Here is a 15,658-nt window from a genome sequence, read left to right on the forward strand (position 1 = left end):
TGGGACCACGCAGCCGTCATACCGCTCAGGAAGGAGACGCATTCTGTCTCCTAGAGATGAACATACTTTGGTGCGAAAACTGCAAATCAATCCCAGAACAGCAGCAAAGGACCTTGTGAAGATGCTGGAGGAAACAGGTACAAAAGTATCTATATCCACAGTAAAGCAAGTCCTATATCGACATAACTTGAAAGGCCGCTCAGCAAGGAAAAAGCCACTGCTCCAAAACCGCCATTCTGTCTCCTAGAGATGAACGTACTTTGGTGCGAAAACTGCAAATCAATCCCAGAACAGCAGCAAAGGACCTTGTGAAAATGCTGGAGGAAACAGGTACAAAAGTATCTATATCCACAGTAAAACAAGTCCTATATCGACATAACTTGAAAGGCCGCTCAGCAAGGAAGAAGCCACTGCTCCAAAACCGCCATAAAAAAGCCAGACTACAGTTTGCAACTGCACATGGGGACAAAGATTGTACTTTTTGGAGAAATGTCCTCTGATCTGATTAAACAAAAATTGTTTGTCCATAATGACCATCGTTATGTTTGGAGGAAAAAGGGGGAGGCTTGCAAGCCAAAGAACACCATCCCAACCGTGAAGCATGGGGGTGGCAGTATCATGTTGTGGGGGTGCTTTGCTGCAGGAGGGACTGGTGCACTTCACAAAATAGATGGCATCATGAGGTAGGAAAATTATGTTGATATATTGAAGCAACATTTCAAGACATCAGTCAGGAAGTTAAAGCTTGGTCACAAATGGGTCTTCCAAATGGACAATGACCCCAAGCATACTTCCAAGAAGAACACTGTTTGCATCCATTAATTATTTTAGGTGCGCGAGACAACTTTACCAACATCATAGCATATGTATCGATAAATCATTGTGACATATGAGATACAGGTGATAGTGTAGTCAATGTGTAATAACTATGTAAAACATTTATGAAAGCGTTAAATTATTATGTGACGTGCAGTCATATTCAGATCAAATATGTTATTTGACGTGTATCTTTTTTGACATGCAAAGACCCAAACGGCGTTCCATAGAAATCCTGGTTGAGAATGAAATGACTGAAGAAATGAACAATGAAACAGCACAGCTGTTATTGAAAGAAATAGGTTATGATTATGTTTTACTGGTACTGGGGACACGTAAATGCCAACAAAATACTTTTTGGGGCAGTGTGGTGTGTGTGTGTTTGTGTGTGTGTGTGTAACCTTTATTTAACTAGGCAAGTCAGTTAAGAACAAATTCGTATTTACAATGACGGCATACCCCGGCCAAACCCGGACAACGCTGGGCCAATTTTGCGCCGCCCTATGGGACTCGAAATCAAGGCCGGATGTGATAGAGCCTGTATTCAAACCAGGGACTGTAGTGACGCCTTTTGCACTGAGATGCAGTGCCTTAGACCGTTGCGTCCATGTGTGTGTGTTAACTACTTAACTGTACTAGAATGCTTAAAAGGCCGCAAAAAATGGTAATATCGGTTATAATTTGTTTTTGGCAAGGAAAATATTGGATATCAGTATTGGCCAAAAATGTAATATCGGTGCTTCACTACTTCAAACACTACTTCAAACATGCATACACCATTGTGTGAAAGATTCAAAGTATAAACATTTTGAATTACACACCATTTGCAACAAATATTAAGTAGATGTTTTTTGTACATTTCTATTCACCCCAGAATAATTTCTTACAGTGTGGCTGTGTGGTTGAGTGGAAAAAAGTCCAACTATCTGCTCCTCCTGTTTCTAATCTGTCTAAATAAAGCATTGAAAAAATAAAGGTGGAATTCCGCTTTTTTTTTAATCCATGGGCCCTAATCATCAATAAATATTTAGATTATGAACCTTTTGCATTTTTAAACCATTGATTGTATGATGCCTATTACATGCACTGAAACCCTAAAATGGTTTTCACAACACTCTTAAAAACACCAATATTCAGGTTGAAGAACCACTTTAGGTATTTGAGTACATTCTGCCTATTAAAACACTTACATTGGGTTGACATTCAAACACCCTCCAAACACCAGATCTCAGTTTAGGTGCATTACTTTTCATGGTTTCGTTACACAATCATGGTGTTTTGAGACTTTCTATTTTTACAGTGTATCTTAGCCACACACCCCTCCCCTTCTTCTTGTCTCAACATTTTAAATTATACTCAAAAAACATTATCTTCACACTTAATTTTGATGCTATTCACTGACACCCGCAACTCAATAATCAGCTAGGCCTATTGCCACGTGCGCTGCCCAAATTCCACGCTTCTTAATTAAATAGGCATAGGCCTACGTTCTTGCGATTTGAAACAATCAACAGCTATTCAAAAAAACAATAAGCTCATTATCCTTTGTGGCTAAGTCATGCTCTCTGGTAAAGTATTTTATTTAGAGAGGAGTAACTATATAATTTGGGCGAAATATAGCACCTGCCAACAGTCCTTTCCAATTCGCAAGTGGTTGACACCAGAGATCGGGATATAATGACAAAGTGCTCATGTCTCCGCCCTAACAATCGGACTGGTTGTCCCAAAGGCGGGAAAGCAGACGACAAGTTTAGGTCTGCATATTCTGTCTCACTATATGTAACCCATGTATCTGACACTGTCTGGACAAAAATAGTATGACATGCCATACTCTTTTTGTCCAGACAACATCAGATACATGCTGTACACATAGTGAGACAGAGAGGCGCTGTTCCGCTTGCTCACATGCTTAATCTGAGATTGATGCGTCTTTCTGTCGGAGCACGTCTAGGTCAAATATATGATCAATATTTAAATATTTTATTTGGATGGGCAAGGAAGTATGGTAGGGCAGGCCAGGCCCTTTAAAGCCCACCCATAATGCCGGCCCTGCTTCCTCCATTTTACTGTCTTTATGTCTCTGTTTCACTGGTTAGTGAGAAGGAAGAACAGTAAGTACTAACGCGTGTTTGCATGCTTGGCATTATATGCATGTGTTGTGTGTCAACATACCCAGTGTTTACTGAGAATAAGCAAACCACGTTCTTCACTAAATGTAGAATAGCTCTCAGCAACAAAATGATGTCTTGTGCTGTGGTTGCATTATATTCTTCAGGACTGTTCACTAACAAATCCTTTTTTCTGAAATACCTTACCAATATTCGAGTGTACACGACTATCCTGCAAAGTCTATGTATAGAAGTGAAACACATTTGAAAAACCTTAAATTCATAATAAGTTTGTAATAATAAATCATTCCTTTTATAGTTCTGATTTTAAAACTTTGTCATCTGTTACAATTGCTATTATTTTGTAAATATATTATTTGATTTCAATTTAGAGGCATCTGAAATTGTGGTTTTCTGAACATTTTGTGTTAGCCTGTTTTTTTTTAGCCTTGTGTTAGCCTTGTTAGCCTTTGTGTTAGCCATGTTATTTGCCCCCTTTTTCTCCCCAATTTCGATCTTGTCTCAATCGCTGCAACTCCCCAACGGGCGCGGGTGGCAAAGGTCGAGTTATGCAGTCCTCCGAAATATGACCCGCCAAACCACACTTCTTAACACCCGCCTGCTTAACCTGGAAGCCAGCCACACCAATGTGTCGGAGGAATCACCGTTCAACTGACGACCAACGTCAGCCTGCAGGCGCCCGGCCCACCACAAGGAGTTGCTAAAACGATGAGCCAAGTTAAGTCCCCACGGCCAAACCCTCCCCTTACCCGGACGACGCTGGACCAAGTGACGCCTCTAGCACCCGGGTCTGTAGTGTTGCCTCTAGCACAGCGATGCAGTGCCTTAGACGACTGCCACACTCGGGAGGCTCCTTTGTATTGTTCTAATAATACCCAACACTTTACACACAACTGGCAGTCAGAGGGGATTTTCAGCCTGATGGATTTTTCACTGTGCTTCCCTCCTCTGTATATGAACTTTGGCCTTATTTGGGTCACAGGGTTGTAGTGAAATCATTTCTCCCTTTTGCTGGGAAGATGTCGGACTCTCAAAAGCATATTTGGACGTCAATGAAATATAGGCCCTATAATTAGTTTCAAAGTCATGTGGGAATAAAAACAAAGAAGTTGCTATTTTGGACCAAGAGTCAAAGTGGCACTTGCATCAGTAGTGATTCAGTAAAGAGTGCAGCTCATTTATATGTGGTTGTGGATTTTTATTTCACTGAGTACAGTAGCATTTCATAAGACATTGTTGCAGCAGCAGTGTATTTTAGCAAGGAAGCATTTTAGTGTTATTGCACCATCGCTCCACAGTGCACCATCGCTACACAGTGCATATAGTTCAAAACAGGATCATACAGTATGTGAATGGAAGCTATAATTTCAAGCTATAAAGACATCATTATGGTAGTATTTAGGTTGAATGTTATTCTTCACTTTTATACAGTGTTCTTTATATTAATTGCTGCATAATCCTAGGGAATCTGTCAATGTGGAATGTCAGAACCCATTCTGAGGTGTCTAATGGCTTTTTCAAACAAGGCGTCCGCAGAATGATAATGAAGTGCTAGTTCTTAATTGAATTGGAGAAATTAGACAAAGTACTGTCAGACATTAAGAGGAGCATTTGACTGCATCAAAAGATCAAGTTGTCAGCTTGCATCACTGCTGAATTTATTGAGACTTTCATGCCTCCGGGGTGCTGCTCAATGACAGAAATTATGGATTTTCCCCAGGGTGTGATTTTATGTCTGCCTTTGCCAAGAGAGCAAGCTTTTATTCAAGGTAACTTATGCATTTGACCTGCACTCTAAATTTCTGCCACTTTTTACAGCTGGCCATTTAAACAGCTGTGTATTCCTCAAGGGGTTTGAACCAGCAACCTTCAAATTCAACCTTAAGTCAGGTCAGTGACCCCCAAAAAAGCCAGAGCAGACCTAATGCCTGTGTGTTATTGTGAGGAGGTTTCCTTATGTAACTGCCATCAGGGAACATGATCAGTGGCATACAGGCTCAGAATAATAAAATGATTCCTCACATTCCTCCACTTGACCTTGAGGCTCATTTGAAGTCGATATGCTGAAAGTCTGAGGGGGGCTTTCTGATGTTTTTAAACTAGCACAGATGTCGACAGATCCATGTCAAACCCGTGGCATCAGCTCAAAGACAAACCTCTGATGTAGTCAGAGGAGTTAACACACACGATTAGTTTTGCCCCAGAATGTATTTTTCTCACTATAACCAAATCACACGTTATAACTTGAGAGTGAATTGCATTATCAGTTTCTAAATCAAGTGTCAACTCCCTCCATCCAGGATACACTGCTGTGAAAATCAAACAAACTTCTAAAACCACTATCTGGAAATCAGTGAATCTCAGCCATAGTGATCATAAACAGCATGTAACATTTATCTCCCAGTCTTCACATCTGCAGCATTTGATGTGTGAAATGTGCACTGCACACAGTGTTATTACACAATACGCTCTCATCTGAGTTACATGCTCAATGTCATGAGCTTACGGATTGGGTTTCTAAAAAAGACCCACATTGAGGGCTCTATTTTAACAAACCTAACACAATGGTAACTCTAAGCGCAGGCGGTAGCTCTATAGGTTCAGGGGTGTGTCAGAAATATTTTAGCTATTTTCACTATTACAATTATCAACGTACTTGCTGGCGTGGGTGCGAAAGGGCTGGGTTTTGATGACTAAAACAAGTTGTGCGTGTGTCGAGGCACTGGCCAATCAGAACATGCCTCATGACGAAATATGTGGTTGCTTCAAGTTGTGTATTTACGGTCTTTTATATGTTGCCTTGGAATCGACTCCAATTCCAATGTTAGTCTTTTATAGTTTGTTAGATATCTTACAGAAACGAAATAACAAAATGTAGACCTATCTTGGATAAATAGTTAACTTGTATCCAGTCCACATTGTTCCAAGTAGTTGCATGGCTTCTATAGCATTCACACTGATATAGGGTCTGCTCCCAAATAGGCCTATGTTTTATGAACATAGTCGGAACCATCTTACAGATCTGATCACATTCACACATCAGAAGTTGCATTGCATGCGCGCCACGGACCTGGTAAGCATAAAACCAGGAATGTGAATCATTCTAATAATATTGGTTGTAATAAAATTAAACGAAAACAACAACAATAAATACATTTAAAATATAATGATATCACAAAATCATCACGCATTGCTGTTGAACCAGCCTTCGTTATAGTAGACCTCAGGGAGGGCTTGGGAAAACAAGCTGTTTTTACAGGTTACAGATAACTTCTAAATACAATGTTCATCGGTATTCACCGGAGGTTCTCATCTCTTATTTCATGATGGGTGTGGACACGTAGCCTACATCACGGAAGGGGTTTTATGCAGGTCCAAAACGCTAACATAATGTGGGCCTGCCTGCAATGAATAAATAAAAAGGGAATGTCAGCTCACTGCTTTATATTTTAATTTATAATTAAGATTTATTTCCAAGCGGTCTCAGGAGCCAAACTTTTTATCAACAGTTTTGACTACAACGCGATTGCAATGGGCAGACAAAAAAAAAAACTTAATTGAGAGGAGGGGAGGATATGTTTGGTTTTTAATGGAAAAAAAACATGTTTTTTTTTGTGTTACTAAATACGAAGTATACAGGCACCAAAAGCACATTAGGCTACTCTCATTCCATGTGCATATGGGCAGTGTGCATCACGGCTCGATAGGCTCCGTTTCCGCTGTCAAAATTCATACTATTAAGTGCATTTGTGAAAGTATTTAAACCCCTTGACTTTTTTCACAATTTGTTATGTTACAGCCTTATTCTAAAATGTATTAAATCGTTTTTTCTCCGCTCATCAATCTATACACAATACCCCATAATAACAAACCAAAAACAGTTTTTTAGAAATGTTTGCAAATGTATTAAAAATAAAAAACTATTACATTTGCATAAGTATTCAGGCCCTTTACTCAGTACTTTGTTGAAGCACCTTTGTTCAGTGATTACAGCCTCGAGTCTTCTTGGGTATGACACTACAAGCTTGGCACACCAGTATTTGGGTAGTTTCTCCCATTCTTCAAGCTCTGTCAGGTTGGATGGAGAGCATTGCTGCACAGCTATTTTCAGGTCTCTCCAGAGATGTTCAATCGGGTTCAAGTCCAGGATCTGGCTGGCCCACTCACGGACATTGAGACTTGTCCCGAAGCCACTCCTGCATTGTCTTGGCTGTGTGCTTAGGGTCGCTGTCCTGTTGGAAGGTGATCCTTCGCCCCAGTCTGAGGTACTGAGCGCTCTGGAGCAGGTTTTCATCAAGGATCTCTGTATTTTGCTCCGTTCATCTTTCCCTCGATCCTGACTAGTCTCACAGTCCCTGCTGCTGAAAAACATCCCCACAGCATGATGCTGCCACCATGCTTCACCGTAGGGATAGTGCCAGGTTTCCTCCAGACGTGATGCTTGACATTCAGGCCAAAGAGTTCAATCTTGGTTTCATCAGACCAGAGAATCTTGTTTCTCATTGTCTGAGAGTTTTTAGGTGCCTTTTGGTAAACTCCAAGCTGGCAGTCATGTGCCTTTTACTGAGGAGTGGTTTCTGTCTGGCCACTCTACCATAAATGCCTTATTGGTGGAGTGCTGCAGAGATGGTTGTCCTTCTGGAATGTTCTCCCATTTCCACAGAGGAACTCTGGAGCTCTGCCAGAGTGACCATCTGGTTCTTGGTCACTTCCCTGACCAACACTCTTCTCCCCCTATTATTCAGTTTGGCCAGACGGCCAGCTCTAAGAAGAGTCTTAGTAGTTCCAAACTTCTTCCATTTAATAATGATGGAGGCTATTGTGTTCTTGGGGACCTTCAATGCTGCAGAAATGTTTTGGTCCCCTTGCCCAGAACTGTGCCTCGATACAATCCTGTCTCGGAGCTCTACGGACAATTCCTTCGACCTCATGGCTTGTTTTTTGCTCTGATATGCACTGTCAGCTGTGGGACCTTATATAGACAGGTGTGTGCCTTTCCAAATCATGGCCAATCAATTGAATTTACCACAGGTGGACTGCAATCAACTTGTAGAAACATCTCAAGGATGATCAATGAAAACAGGATGCACCTGAGCTCATAGCAAAGGGTCTGAATACTAATGTAAATAAGGTATTTCTGTTTTGGTTTTTTATAAATGTGCAAAAATGTCTAAAAATCTGTTTTCGCTTATTCATTATGGGCTATTTTGTGTAGATTGATGAGGACATTTTTTTATTTAATACATTTTAGAATAAGGCTGTAATGTAACAAAATGTGGAAAAGTCAAGGAGGTGTGAATACTTTCCGATTGCACTGTAACCAACTGCATTACCGCTAAAACCAGCTTTTGGTTGGTCTGAAATATCCCTAACAACACTGCCAGAAATTAGCACTTTGGATCATGTTTTTAAGGACACACCTCAAATATTCCCACCCTGCCTATCTGAGCACAAGCGAGCTGATATAAGACATATAAATGGCCGAACCTGGTTTTAGGGCTGGAAAATGCCAGTTTTTACATGACGAAATTGCAAACTAATGTGTGTTTGACACTAGCACCTCCTTAACCCCAGCTGAAAAATAGAGGCCTGAGAGTATTATTTATGCACTGTTTCCTACGTAGGCCTGTTTTAGATATGGAATCTCTTGTTTAAACTGATGTCACATGGTGAAAAACAAATCTCAATGAGGTAGAGCTCAGGTCAGCTTGTTTGTATTAACATTCATGAGTCATCCATTACGCAAAGGATTGGACTTCAGGGTATTGTAACACTTCAACTTTATAGAGGGAGAAAGAAAGAAAGAAAGAAAGAAAGAAAGAAAGAAAGAAAGAAAGAAAGAAAGAAAGAAAGAAAGAAAGAAAGAAAGAAAGAAAGAAAGGGGGAAAAAAAAGAAGAAAATACAGTGCACTGTCCTGTATTACAATCAGGCCAAGTATTGTGAAAACTTGCAGTTGCCAAGCTGATTACAGAACATGGTGTAATTTTCCTTGCCTTTTTCCCTGCCTGTTTTGGAAAGAATGTGAAGTGAAAGGTCATTGAGTCACAATAGCGTTCACCAACTGTAATTACTTCCTCCTTGATTTCATTGGGGTTTGTTTTTTTTAACATTTTTTTTCTTCAAACCATGATGAGAATTTGATTCTGCAAAAAATTATTCCCCTGGCTGTCTCTAACCTTGGACGTAATTTAATTGTCATTGCACACGGAATGTCGCTCTGAACGACTTGACTTAACCTGGCTCAAATCGAGTGCCTCCTCTCTCCTTTTAGTTTATCATTGTTATTGTTACAGTGGAAGGCAGTCTGCCAAGATGTTACAATACAGTTGGTGGTTGACATAAAATGTGACCGTAGAAAGACTCTGGAGGTTTGAAAATACTTTGTGTACTGTGGAATTATCTGCATACCTCTAACAAAGGACTCCAATCAGACAGGTTTATGTGTTTTATAACTGACAATATTGAAGGTCTCAAATCAGCGAGTTACAAGGGAACTAAGAATGGAAATAATGATTAGATCAGTGTATGTGTTGTGCAACAACATCACCTAATGTTCTCATGGATTTAACTTTAGAGGATTGGAATTGTTATTCAGATGTTTACATAGTGTTTATGCTACACTCCTGAAACCTAGAATGGAAATGTTTATTTGCTAAATGCTTATTATACAAATAATTCAGAATTAGCTTGCTTATCTTCCTTCCCTAGGCCCTGTGTGTGGTTGTGTCTTTCTTTCCCCAGAAACATTGTCACTAGGAATACTAACCAGCACATGGTTTGTCCCCATACTCTCAGCCCCTAACCTGAAGGGTCGGCCACGGAAGAAGAAACTGTCAGTGTCCCAGCGAAGGGACTCCCAGGGCCACAGTCAGGGGCCTCAGGGACCCCAAGAACCCAGCACCCCAGAGAACAAGTCTCACACCAAGGTACACTACTCACATAACATTTGATTTAATAGCAGACAATGACATCATATCTGAATTCCTCCATCTTTGTGTGCCTTCACCATTCACTTCACTTTATTTCAGTTTGGTTTAATAAAAAAATGTAAAGGTTGCGATTTATATGGAGTGATATGATAATACTTTTGACAGAATCATGCATTCGTTAAATAGCCCCCACTTCCTGTTGAATGTTAACCCGTCAACTCCCACTCTTTTATTTCCTACAGGTAAAACCTAACTGCAAGTTGACGGTTCCCACCAGGGGCACAATGGCCAAACCCAGGATCTGTAAACAGGCATCTGTGGAGGAGAAGGTGGAGAGGGAGAAGAAGGAGGAGAAAGAAGAGGACGAGGAATCATCAAAGGAGAGTGGTGCAGACGAGCAGGCCTTCCTAGTAGCCCTATACAAGTACATGAAAGACAGGGACACACCTATCGATAGGATCCCCTTCCTGGGATTTAAGCAGAGTGAGTGAAATATCTTCCTTTTATATTCATATAAGCTTTGCATATAGGATATATAATCTTCACACACCAGGTCCTGTAAAAAGCATCATATGTGGGTCCATAACGCTTCTTCTCACACTGTCAGAGTGTCGCATGCATGGGAAACACATCTCGCTCAGATCAAACGCTTCTTATGTAGGTCGAATGTTTCACTTCACAACAATGAGGTTTCACATGCTAGGGAAGATTATGTCTTATATAGAGAACCATACAAGAACCGTCATTCAATATTATTTCTCGGAACAGCCATGCGTCATTGTGGTGCAATTCACTCTATACAAAAAGAGGTGAGCTGTTTTACATGTTAGTCTCTCTATACAAATGTAAGCTGTGGTTCACGATTATGAGTGGTCTATAATTAAGAAAACAACTGTTTTAAAGCACTGGATTGTCGAACGGTAATACACATGTATTCTTGTCCTCTTTCAATGTGCCTCCTACATGCTTTGCGTGATTGTTAACAGAAGCCATTTAATGACATATTCTTCTCTAAACCATTGGCTCTGAAATGCACACCGAGCTACCAATTCCACTTCCTCTAAAGCACAATGTAGGGCAGACAGAGCAGTGCAGATACAGGTGAAATACTGTAAGTGAATGAGTCAATCTATCCACTTTATTTTAATGGCATATTCTACACAGGGCAATGCTATAGCTCCAGCACAAAGTTTGTTATCTGTTCCACTAGAAAGGAAGCTTCTCTGGGTCTTCTTTGCCTTCTATTTAGCTTTAGCAGTGTGCCTGCTCGCTGCACAGGACGTAAGATAAATGAACTTCAAAAGAAGAAAAGCCACATGACAAAAAGAGGTTTCATTATATTCCATTCACTTGAACAAACAGCTCTTCCCAGTGTTGGTACCACATTCTGAATGTACAAGGAGGGGGCTGGGAGTGTGTGTCAGTGTTGGTACAGTTTGACATCACATTGCACATTTTAAATTTCATTAGTCGCAAATAGGAGAATGAGGAGTTGGGGAATTGGTTTTCATGTGTTGGGCGGGGGAGGTGATGCACATTATTTCAGGTTGCCTTTAGAGAGGTTATTTTTGCCTTGTTTATTATTTACCTGTTTGAACTTGTCTGTTTTAGTCTACATTGTGTTTCGTCTGTTTTGCCATCTTTATCTCTGTGATAATTGCCCTGTTGAATAGAGTGAATTAGAGAAAAAACAGTCTGGAAGTAATCTAAGAAAGAAGTATTCTCTTATTTGCTTTCTCCTTTCTGTGCTTCCTAATTCTGCTTGCTATTGTGGTAATTACAGTCTATGCATAACAACCCCATTAATAGGCCTTAGCTGCTATCCAGTTGAAAACACAATGCCATTCTGCAGTTCAAATAGAACCCACCCAGCTTCCTTTGTTATTCTGCCTGTTCATTGACAACAGCCACGGAAGAGGAGAAAGGAAAAATCAATGCTGTCAAATGCAGAGATAGGAAAATGTCATTTTGAAAAATGCAAGCCTTTGTGTACGCAAAGATTGAATTTTGATGGATTTCTCCCTAGGCGAACCTTCCTTATTTATAGGTCTTCATATAAAAATGATGTTACAATGATGTTACAGAAAGCAGATACAAATGTCATTGTTTGGAAAATCGCACAATAAAGTGGGTTCATTGTTTGTGGGGAAATATACTGTCAGAGATGGAATGATTTCAAGCTTCATCTGAAAGGGTCTTTGTTGGATTTTGATCACCTGCCTAATCACTATACTACACAACCGCTCTAATCCATGTGATATCATCTGTCATTGGATATTTGCATGTAAAATTCTATGCAAAATGGCATTGGCATTTGAGCCAACGTTGGTAACGAGTGCTAACATGTCAAGTAATACTTGATGCTCATAATGGTGTTTATTCAAATCCCCTTCAGCTGAAGTGTTACAGAGCTAGGTAGGTATCAGGCTGTATCTACAGTAGTTTATGTAGCTACAGTACATTTGGAAAGTATTCAGACCCCTTCACTTTTTCCAAATCCTTTTACATTACAGCCTTATTCTAAAAATGTAGTTTTTTTTAAAATCCTCATCAATCTCACACAATACTCCATGATGACAAAGTCAAAACAGGTTTAGATTTTTTTCAAGTGTATTATAAATAAAAAACAGATACCTTATTTACATAAGTATTTCTTGCTATGAGACTCGAAATGGAGCTCAGGTGCATCCTGTTTCCATTGATCATCCTTTCGATGTTTCTACAACCTGATTTTAGTCCACCTGTGGTAAATGCAATTAAGCAAAAACCAAGCCATGATGTTGAAGGAATTGTCCGTAGAGCTCCGAGGCAGGATTGAGTTGAGGCACAGATCTGGGGAAGGATACCAAAATATTTCTGCAGCATTGAAGGTCCCCAAGAACACAGCGGCCTCCATCATACTTAAATGGAAGAAGTTTGGAACCACCAAGACACTTCCTTGAGCTGGCCGGCCGGCCAAACCAAGCAATAGGGGGAGAAGGGACTTGGTCAGAGAGGTGACCAAGAACCCGATGGTCACTCTGACAGAGCTCCAGAGTCCCTTTGTGGAGATGGTAGAACTCCACCAATCAGGCATTTATGGTAGAGTGGCCAAACGGAAGCCACTCCTCAGTAAAAGGCACATGACAGCCCACTTGGAGTTTGCCAAAAGACACCTATAGGACTCTCAGACCATGATAAACAAGATTCTCTGTTCTGATGAAACCAAGATTGAACACTTTGGCCTGAATGCCAAGCATCACATCTGGAGGAAACCAGGCACCGCTCATCATCTGGCCAATACCATCCCTACGGTGAAGCATGGTGGTGGCAGCATCATGCTGTGGGGATGTTTTTCAGCGACAGGGACTGGGAGATTAGTCAGGATCGAGGGAAAGATTAATGGAGCAACGTACAGAGAAAACCTTAATGAAAACCTGCTCCAGAGCGCTTAGGACCTCAGACTGGGGCGAAGATTAACCTTCCAACAGGACAACAACCCTAATCACACAGCCAAGACAATGCAGACAAGTCTCTGAATGTCCTTGAGTGGTCCAGCCAGAGCCCGGACTTGAACTCGATCAAACATCTCTGGAGAGACCTGAAAATAGCTGTGCAGCGACGCTCCCCATCCAACTTGACAGAGCTTGAGAGGATCTGCAGGGAATGGGAGAAACTCCCCAAATACAGGTGTGCCAAGCTAGTCTGTAATCGCTGCCAAAGGTGCTTCCACAAAGTACTGAATACATATGTAAATGTGATATATAAGTTTTTTATATATACAGTTGTCAGGCTGTGGGTAACTGGTGCATGGAATCAGGCGCAGGAGAGGAGAGACAGGTGTACAAGGTAGTTTATTCCACGAACTGCACAAGTATAAAACAAATACTAAAGGTGTGTGAAAATACCGTTCACTCGTAAGTAACGGGCATAATAACAAACCCGGCAAACAATACCAGCCATAAAGGGGGTGCCACAGGGTTCAATTCTCGGGCTGACTCTTTTCTCTGTATATATCAATGATGTTGCTCTTGCTGCGGGCGATTCCTTGATCCACCTCTACGCAGACGACACCATTCTGTATACTTCTGGCTCTTCCTTGGACACTGTGCTATCTAACCTCCAAACAAGCTTCAATGCCATACAATACTCCTTCCGTGGCCTCCAACTGCTCTTAAACGCTAGTAAAACCAAATGCATGCTTTTCAACCGTTCGCTGCCTGCACCCGCATGCCCGACTAGCATCACCACCCTGGATGGTTCCGACCTAGAATATGTGGACATCTATAAGTACCTAGGTGTCTGGCTAGACTGTAAACTCTCCTTCCAGACTCATATCAAACATCTCCAATCCAAAAATCTAGAATCGGCTTTCTATTTCGCAACAAAGCCTCCTTCACTCACGCCTCCAAACTTACCCTAGTAAAACTGACTATCCTACCGATCCTCGACTTCGGCGATGTCATCTACAAAATGGCTTCCAATACTCTACTCAGCAAACTGGATGCAGTTTATCACAGTGCCATCCGCTTTGTTACTAAAGCACCTTATACCACCCACCACTGCGACCTGTATGCTCTAGTCGGCTGGCCCTCGCTACATACTCGTCGCCAGACCCACTGGCTCCAGGTCATCCACAAGTCCATGCTAGGTAAAGCTCCGCCTTATCTCAGTTCACTGGTCAAGATGGCAACACACACCCGTAGCACGCGCTCCAGCAGGTGTATCTCACTGATCATCCCTAAAGCCAACACCTAATTTGGCCGCCTTTCCTTCCAGTTCTCTGCTGCCTGTGACTGGAACGAATTGCAAAAATCCTTGAAGTTGGAGACTTTTATCTCCCTCGCCAACTTTAAACTTCTGCTATCTGAGCAGCTAACCGATCGCTGCAGCTGTACATAGTCCATCGGTAAATAGCCCACCCAATTTACCTACCTCATCCCCATACTGTTTTTATTTATTTAATTTTCTGCTCTTTTGCACACCAGTATCTCTACCTGCACATGACCATCTGATCATTTATCACTCCTGTGTTAATCTGCTAAATTGTAATTATTCGCCTACCTCCTCATGCCTTTTGCACACAATGTATATAGACTCCTTTTTTCTTTTTCTTTTCTTTTTTTCTACTGTGTTATTGACTTGTTTATTGTTTACTCCATGTGTAACTCTGTGTTGCTGTCTGTTCACACTGCTATGCTTTATCTTGGACAGGTCACAGTTGTAAATGAGAATTTGTTCTCAACTAGCCTACCTGGTTAAATAAAGGTGAAAAAAAAAATATATACAACCTGAACATAATAAACAAACACGCACACCAACATGGGGGAAACAGAGGGTTAAATAATGAACATGTAATTGGGGAATAGAAACCAGGTATGTAGAAAACAAAGACAAAACAAATGGAAAATGAAGTGGATTGGTGATGACTAGAAAGCCGGTGACATCGACCGCCGAACTCCGCCTGAACAAGGAGAGGGATCGACTTCGACTGAAGTTGTGACAGTAGCCCCCCTTGACGCGTGGCTCCAGCAGCGCACCGACCTCGGGGATGACCCGGAGGACAAGGCGCAGGGCGATCCCGACGGAGACGGTGGAACTCCCGCAGCATCGAGGGGTCCAATACGTCTTCCACCGGCACCCAGCATCTCTCCTCCGGACCGTACCCCTCCCACTCCACGAGGTACTGAAGGCCCCTCACCCGACGCCTTGAATCCCGTATTGATCGAACTGCATACGCCGGGGGCCCCTCGATGTACAGAGGGGGCGAAGGAACCTCCCGCACCTCAGACTCCTGGAGTGGA

General features: G+C 41.6%; 1 protein-coding gene across 1 annotated transcript in view; it reads left to right on the forward strand.

Moving 5' to 3' along the window:
- LOC110502541 (AT-rich interactive domain-containing protein 5B) overlaps nt 1–15,658 on the forward strand; it is a 76,419-nt gene that overhangs the window by 41,363 nt on the left and 19,398 nt on the right. The window contains exons 5-6 of the mRNA XM_021580660.3: nt 9,742–9,872; nt 10,118–10,358. Coding sequence (XP_021436335.2) covers nt 9,742–9,872; nt 10,118–10,358 — 372 coding nt within the window. The remainder of the gene's footprint in view (nt 1–9,741; nt 9,873–10,117; nt 10,359–15,658) is intronic.

The sequence above is a fragment of the Oncorhynchus mykiss genome, chromosome 23 (assembly GCF_057628025.1).
Source record: "Oncorhynchus mykiss isolate SJ-2025 chromosome 23, ASM5762802v1, whole genome shotgun sequence".
NCBI lineage: Eukaryota > Metazoa > Chordata > Actinopteri > Salmoniformes > Salmonidae > Oncorhynchus > Oncorhynchus mykiss.